Here is an 8013-nt window from a genome sequence, read left to right on the forward strand (position 1 = left end):
TCCCCTACCCTCCTCCTCCTCCTCCTCCTCCTCCTCCTCCCCTTCCCCCCCCCAGATGAAAACTCGCGGTGGGTCGAGACAAAACCGCTTTAATCGTCGGGAAGAAAAATAAAATTATTGGAAAGGGGGAAACCCCCCCCCAAAAAACCCCAACAGACCAAACCCCCAAAAGTTCAGCCCCCCGGCCATAGCACGTCCGGGTCACCTGTCCTGTCCCGGTGCCCCCGGTGGCTCCGCCCCTGTCCCCCTTGGTGGCCCCGGGGTGGCCGCGGTGGCTCAGGGGGTCCCCGGTGGCCACTGCCAGGGCTGCGGTGACCAGCAGGAGCCCCCCGAGGGGAGGGGGGGCCCCCAAGATGCCGCTGCCTGGAGGGGGCAAAGAGGGGGCTCAGGGGGAGCCAGGGGGGTCCTGGGGGGATATGGGGGGGTCAGGGGGCCAACGGAGAGTCAGGGAGAGCTGAGGGGGGTCAGGGGGGTCAGGGAGACATGTGGGGGGTCTGGGGGGCAACAGAGGGTCAGAGGGAGGTGGAGGGGGTCAGGGGGCAATGGAGGGGTCAGGGGGACCTGGGGGGGGAGGGTCAGGGGGGTCAGGGGGGCAACGAAGGGTCAGGGGGACCTGGGGGGGGGGGGTCAGGGGGACATGTGGGGGGGGAGGGGGGCAACAGAGGGTCAGGGGAGCGAGGGGGGTCCTGGGGGGATTTGGGAGGGATCTGGGGGGGGGTCAGGGGGACGTGAGGGAGGTCAGGGGGGTCAGGGGGGCAACGAAGGGTCAGGGGGACATGGGGGGGGGTCAGGGGGTTCAGGGGGGACATGTGGGGGGGGAGGGGGGCAACAGAGGGTCAGGGGGAGCTGGAGGGGGTCAGGGGGGCAATGGAGGGTCAGGGGGACCTGGGGGGATGGGTCAGGGGGGCAATGGAGGGTCAGGGGGACCTGGGGAGGGGGTCAGGGGGGGCAATGGAAGGTCAGGGAGACGTGGGGGAGGTCAAGGGGGTCAGGGGGGCAACGAACGGTCAGGGGGACCTGGGGGGGTCAGGGGGGTCACAGGGGCAAAGAAGGGTCAGGGGGAGCTGAGGGGGTCAGGGGGGACAATGGAGGGTCAGGGGGACATGGGGGAGGTCAGGGGGGTCAGGGGAGCAATGAAGGGTCAGGGGGACCTGGGAGGGGTCAGGGGGGTCAGGGGGTCAACAGAGGGTTAGGGGGAGCTGGGGGGGGTCAGGGGGGCAACGAACGGTCAGGGGAGCTGGGGAGGGTCAGGGGGGCAACGAAGGGTCAGGGGGAGCCGGGGGGGGTCAGGGAGGCAACGAAGGGTCAGGGGGAGCTGAGGGGGTCAGGGGGGCAATGGAGGGTCAGGGGGAGCGAGGGTGGTCCTGGGAGGATTCAGGAGGGATCTGGGGGGGGGGTCAGAGGGAGCTGAGGGAGGCCAGGGGGGTCAGGGGGATCACGGAGGGTCAGGGGGAGCTGAGGGAGGTCAGGGGGGCAACAGAGGGTCAGGAGGACATGGGGGGAGTCAGGGGGGTTAGAGGGGCAACGGAGGGTCAGGGGGACGTGAGGGAGGTCAGGGGGGGTCAGGGGGGTCAGGGGGAACAAGGGAGGTCCTGGGGGGATTCAGGAGGGATCGGGGGGGTCAGGGGGGCAACGGAGGGTCAGGGGGAGCTGTGGGGGGGGGGGTCAGGGGGGCAACGGAGGGTCAGGGGGATGTGGGGGAGCTCAGGGGGGTCAGGGGAGCAATGGAGGGTCAGGTGGAGCTGGGGGGAGGTCAGGGGGGCAACAAAGGGTCAGGGGGAGTGAGGGGAGTCCTGGGGGGGATTCAGGAGGGATCTGGGGGGGTCAGGGGGGTCAGGGGGGCAACGGAGGCTTAGGGGGACGTGGGGGGCGTCCGGGGAGCAACGAAGGGTCCAGGGGGAGCAAGGGGGGTCCTGGGGGGATTCAGGAGGGATCTGGGGGGGTCAGAGGGACCTGGGGGAGGTCAGGGGGGGCAACGGAGGGTCAGGGGGAGCTGGAGGGGTTCAGGGGGGTCAGGGGGGGCAATGGAGGGTCAGGGGGACAACAGAGGGGCTTTGGAGGGAAGTCCTCGGGGGGGCCAACGGTCCCAGGGGGGCCTTGTGGGGTCAGGGGGAGCTGGGGGGGGGGGGGTAAGGGGGTTCTGGGGGTATCAGTGGGAGCAATGGGGGGTCGGGGGAGCTGGGGGGAATTGGGGGAGGTTTGGGGGGGCTCAAGAGGACCTGGGGGGGGTCAGAGGGCCCAGGGAGGGGTCAGGAGGTTTTGAGGAACAGCAAGGAGCTGGGGGGGGGGGGCCGGGGGGGCCTTGGGGGGGGTCCAGGGGGTCCCGACTCACCCGTGTCGAACACACACGGCCCGTCCCTGTCCCCGCAGTGCTGCTCTGCAGGGGGGACACGGGGGTTGGCCCGGGGGGTCCCTGTCCCTGCCCCCGTCCCTCTCCCTGTCCCTGCTCCTGTCCCCCATCCCTGTCCCTGTCCCTGCTCCTGTCCTTGTCCCCGTCCCTGTCCCTGCCCCTGTCCCTGCTCTGCCCCTCCCCCTGTCCCTCTCTCTGTCCCTCTCTCTGCCCCTCTCCCTGTCCCTGCCCCTGTCCCTGTCCCCCCCGAGCCGTGGGTGTCCCTGTCCCCCCTCCCCTGGCAGGGACCCCCCCCGTCCCCAACCCCTGTCCCCACCCCCGCAGGGAGTGTCCCCGTCCCTGTGCTCATTGGGGGTGTCCTTGTCCCCCACCCACGGGGGGTGTCCTTGTCCCCCCCCATGTCCCCCAGCCGTGGGTGTCCCTGTCCCTGCACCCACCATGGGTGTCCCTGTCACCCCCCTGTCCCCAGCCACTGGTGTCACTGTCCCTGCACCCACAGAGGGTGTCCCTGTCACCCCCCTGTCCCCAGCCATGGGTGTCCCTGTGCCCTGTACCCACCGTGGGTGTCCCTGTCCCCCCCCATGTCCCCTGTACCCACAGTGGGTGTCCCTGTCCCCCTGTCCCCCAAACACAGGTGACCCTGTACCCGCAATGGGTGTCCCTCCTGTACCCACCGTGGGTATCCCTGTCCCCTGTACTCACCATGGGTGTCCCCCCCCGTGCCTGCCGTGGGTGTCCCTGTCCCTCCTGCACCCACAGTGGGTGTCCCTGTCCCCCTGTCCCCCACCGTGGGTGTCCCTGTCCCCCTGTCCCCGACCCGTGGGTGTCCCTGTCCCCTGTACCCACAGTGGGTGTCTCTGTCATGTCCCTGTCACCCCTCTGTCCCCGGCCACGGGTGTCCCTGTCATCCCCCCTGTCCCCAGCCATGGGTGTCCCTGTCCCATACCCACCGTGCGTGTCCCTGTCCCTGTACCCACAGTGGGTGTCTCTGTCATGTCCCTGTCACCCCCCTGTCCCCAGCCACGGGTGTCCCTGTCCCCCATACCCACAGTGGGTGTCCCCGTCCCCTGCACCCACAGTGGGTGTCCCTGTCCCCTGTGCCCACCGTGGGTGTCCCCAGCCACGGGTGTCCCTGTCCCTGTACCCACAGTGGGTGTCCCTGTCCCCCTGCACCCACAGTGGGTGTCCCTGTCACCCCCCTGTCCCCAGCCACAGGTGTCCCTGTCCCCCGTACCCGCCGTGGGTGTCCCTGCCCCCTGCACCCACAACGAGTGTCCCCCCGTGCCCACCGTGGGTGTCCCTGTCCCTGCACCCACCGTGGGTGTCCCTGTCCCCTGTACCCACCATGGGTGTCCCCATCCCCTGTACCCACCGTGGGTGTCCCTGTCCCCCACACCCACTGTGGGTGTCCCTGTCCCCCTGTGCCCACCATGGGTGTCCTCAGCCACGGGTGTCCCTGTCCCCTGTACCCATAATGGGTGTCCCTGTCACCCCCATACCCACCGTGGGTGCCCCCTCGCGCCCTCACCTCTCAGCCACTCGCAGTTGTAGTTGCTGAGGGTCCCCGTGGAGCGGAGCCGGATCCGCACCCCGGCCCCGCCGACACCCCCCTTCGACCTCGGCCACCTCGAAGGTCTCGAAGGGCGGGATGAGCACCTCGTCCTCGTCGGGAAGAAGGAGAACTCCCTGACGGCTGCCCCGTGGCAGGTGAGCACCTCGAAGGCCGTGTCGGCGCCGAAGGCCCGCGCGCTGCCGTGCGCCGCGACGCCGACGCGAAGTGGCCGAAGCGGACGGCGCGGCCCGGCCGGGCCTCGAACCTCACCCCGCTGACCCCGCGGAACACCCGCCGGCACGGCCGGCCCTGCGCCTCCCCACAGCGCTCCCACCGCCCCCGTCAGCAGGAAATGCAAGGCCTTGAAGTGGAAAGCCGTCCCGGTACTCGCGGCGGGAGCGCCCGGCCGCCCGCGAGGCCGCGTGAAGGCCCCGGTGCAGCGGCACCGGCGCCGTGTAGGCCAAGAGGGCCACGGCCTGCTCGGGGCTCAGCGGGGGGGACCTGGGGCTGCCGGGCACCCCCGGACGCGCCACTCGGCCGCCGCCAGCGCCCAGCCCGCCGCGTAGTCGCCGTTGAGCGGGAACTCGGAGCGGTTGAGCGCCGGCAGCGCCGCCGCCATGGCGCGGGCCGCAGCCCCGGTACGGTCGTCGAAGGCCGACGGCGCCATGTCAGGGGGGACCTCCCGGGGGGCCGGGGGCAGCGGGGTGGCCAAAGCCAGGGCCGGCAGGGCCAGGAGCAGGGCCAGCAGCGGGACCATGGAGGGGACGTGGGGACACCGCAGGGAGACCGCGGGGACACCCTGGGGGGACCAACGGGGCACTGGGGGAGCTGGGGGGTCCAGTTTCCTCCCAGTCAATCCCAGTACATGCCCCAGTCCCCCCAGTCCCCCCTAGTCTCCCCCCAGTCCCTCCTCAGCTCCCCCAGTCCCTCCCATTCCCCCCCAGTTTCCTCCCAGTCAATCCAGTACATGCCCCAGTCCCTCCCATTCCCCCCAGTCCTCCCCAGCTCCCTCAGTCCCTCCCAGTCCCCCCCAGTTTCCTCCAGTCAATCCCAGTACATGCCCCAGTCCCTCCCAGTCCCCCCCAGTCCCTCCTCAGCTCCTCCAGTCCCTCCCAGTCCCCCCCCCAGTTTCCTCCCAGTCAATCCCAGTACATGCCCCAGTCCCTCCAGTCCCCCCCAGTCCCTCCCCAACTCCCTCAGTCCCTCCCAGTCCCCCCCAGTTTCCTCCCAGTCAATCCCAGTACATGCCCCATTCCCTCCCAGTCCCCCCCAGTCCCTCCCCAGCTCCCTCAGTCCCTCCCAGTCCCCCCCAGTTTCCTCCCAGTCAATCCCAGTACATGCCCCATTCCCCCCCAGTCCCTCCCAGTTTCCTCCCAGTCAATCCCAGTACATGCCCCAGTCCCTCCCAGGCCCCCCCCAGTCCATCCCCAGCTCCCTCAGTCCCTCCCAGTCCCCCCTAGTTTCTTCCCAGTCAATCCCAGTCCATGCCCCAGTCCCCTCTGTCCCCCCCCCACTCCCTCCCAGTCCCCCCCAGTCCCTCCTCAGCTCCCCAGTCGCTCCCAGTCCCCCCCAGTTTCCTCCCAGTCAATCCCAGTCCACACCCCAGTCCCCAGCTGGCCCCCTCACGACCCCAGTCCCACTCCCACCGCCTTGTTTTTCCCAGTCACTCCCAGTTGCTCCCAGTCACTCCCCAGTCACTCCCAGTGCTGCCTGACCACCCCCCAGTGCCCCCCAGTTTCCTCTCAGTTGCCCCCAGTGCCCCCCAGTTGCCTTCCAGTCACCCCTCAGCACCTCCCAGTTGCCCCCAGTGCCTCCCAGTTGCCGTCCAGTCACCCCTCAGCACCTCCCAGTCCCTCCCGGTGTTCCCCCAGTCACTGCCAGCTGCTCCCCAGTTCCCCACCAGTGCCTCCAGTCACTGCCAGCTGCTCCCCAGTTCCCCACCAGTGCCTCCCAGTCACTCCCAGCGCTCCCCAGTTCCCCCACCAGTGCCTCCAGTCACTCCCAGCGCTCCCCAGTTCCCCCCCCAGTGCCTCCCAGTCACTCCCAGCACCCCCCAGTTCCCCCCCAGTGCCTCCCAGTCACTCCAGTGCTCCCATATCACCCCTTGTGATATTACCCCCATAGCACTCCCAGCCTTGTTTTCCCCCCCCCTGGTGTCCCCCTGGCCCCCCCATGAACCCAATCCCACTCCCACCACCCCGTGTCCCCCCCCGGTGTCCCCCCGACCCCCCCATGACCCCAATCCTGCTCCCCACCCCTTGGTGTCCCCCCCCAGTGTCCCCCCCGGCCCCCCACGACCCCAATCCTCTCCCCACCACCCGTGTCCCCCCCTCGTGTCCCCCCGACCCCCCCATGACCCCAATCCCGCTCCCACCACCCCGTGTCCCCCCTTGGTGTCCCCCCAGCCCCCCCATGACCCCCAATCCCTCTCCCACCACCCCGTGTCCCCCCCCGGTGTTCCCTCGACCCCCCACGACCCCAATCCCTCTCTCACCACCCCGTGTCCCCGCCCTATAGCCCCCCAGCCCCCCCATGACCCCAATCCCTCTCCCACCACCCCGTGTCCCCCCTTGGTGTCCCCCAGCCCCCCCATGACCCCAATCCTGCTCCCACCACCCCGTGTCCCCCCCCAGTGTCCCTCAGCCCCCCCATAACCCCAATCCCTCTCCCACCACCCGTGTCCCCCCCTCGTGTCCCCCTGGCCCCCCCATGACCCCAATCCTGCTCCCAGTCCCTGTGCTGACTCCCAGAGTCCCCCCGACCCCCCCATGACCCCAATCCCACTCCCACCACCCCATGTCCCCCCCCCCGGGTGTCCCCTCAGCCCCCCCATAACCCCAATCCCACTCCCACCACCCCGTGTCCCCCCCCGGTGTCCCCCCAGCCCCCCCATGACCCCAATCCTGTTCCCACCACCCCCTGTCCCCCCTTGGTGTCCCCTCAGCCCCCCCATGACCCCAATCCCTCTCCCACCACCCCCGTGTCCCCTCTCGGTGTCCTCTCGCCCCCCCTACAACCCCAATCCCTCTCCCACCCCCTTGGTGTCCCCCCTTGGTGTCCCCAACAGCCCCCCCATAACCCCAATCGTGCTCCCCACCCCCCTTGGTGTCCCCCCCCAGTGTCCCCCCGGCCCCCCACGACCCCAATCCCTCTCCCACCACCCCGTGTCCCCCCCTCGTGTCCCCCTGGCCCCCCCATGACCCCAATCCCGCTCCCAGTCCCTGTGCTGACTCCCAGAGTCCCCTCGACCCCCCATGACCCCAATCCTGCTCCCACCACCCCATGTCCCCCCCCGGTGTCCCCTCAGCCCCCCCATAACCCCAATCCCTCTCCCACCACCCCCTATAACCCCCCGGTCCCCCTGCGCCCACCCCCTCGGTGCTCACCTGCCCCCCGGGGGGGGGTTTGGGGTCGGGGTCCCGCTCCCGGGGGGGTTTGGGGTCAAGGTCCCGCTCCCGGGGGGGTTTGGGGGTCGGGGGTCCCGCTCCCGGGGGGGTTTCGGGTCGGGGTCCCGCTCCCGGGGGGTTTTTGGGGTCGGGGTCCCGCTCCCGGGGGGTTTTGGGGTCGGGGTCCCGCTCCCGGGGGGGTTTGGGGTCAAGGTTCCGTTCCCGGGGGGGGTTGGGGTCGGGGGTCCCGCTCCCGGGGGATTTTGGGGGTCGGGGTCCTCTCCCGGCCCCCCCCGGCCCCTCCCCTGCCCCCCCCCCCAGGGGTCACGTGGCTGCTCCGGCTTTTTTTAGCCGGATCGGGCCCGGAGCCAACCCCCCCTCCCCCCCCCAGGGTATTTTTAGGGTGTCCCCCCCCCCGCCAGGGGCCGAGCAGCTGCTACTGGGAGGGACTGGGAGGGATTGGAGAGCACTGGGAGGGACTGGGAGGGACTGGGGGGTGACTGGGAATGACTGGGAAGCACTGGGGAGCAACTGGGAATGACTGGGAGGGACTGGAGAGACTGAAGAGCACTGGGAGGGATTGGAGAGCACTGGGAGTGACTGGAGAGCACTGGGGGGTGACTGGGAGGCACTGGGGAGGGACTGGAGAGCACTGGGGAGGGACTGGAGAGCACTGGGAGTGACTGGGAGGCACTGGGAGGGACTGGGAGGGACTGGAGAGCACT

The 8013-nt window shown here is 70.2% G+C and overlaps 1 protein-coding gene across 1 annotated transcript; it reads right to left on the bottom strand.

Annotated features, from left to right (window-relative positions):
• Window positions 1-4: 4 nt before the first annotated feature.
• LOC135405902 (GPI-linked NAD(P)(+)--arginine ADP-ribosyltransferase 1-like) lies at window positions 5-7601 on the bottom strand. The gene is given in 10 exon segments (XM_064640445.1): window positions 5-363; window positions 2333-2377; window positions 3879-3943; window positions 3945-4017; window positions 4020-4103; window positions 4106-4223; window positions 4225-4278; window positions 4280-4422; window positions 4425-4701; window positions 7289-7601. Coding segments are annotated over 9 exon segments (1176 nt in total). The 5' UTR covers window positions 4660-4701; window positions 7289-7601.
• Window positions 7602-8013: the final 412 nt, after the last annotated feature.

This window comes from Pseudopipra pipra, chromosome 1, assembly GCF_036250125.1.
Source record: "Pseudopipra pipra isolate bDixPip1 chromosome 1, bDixPip1.hap1, whole genome shotgun sequence".
Classification (NCBI taxonomy): domain Eukaryota; kingdom Metazoa; phylum Chordata; class Aves; order Passeriformes; family Pipridae; genus Pseudopipra; species Pseudopipra pipra.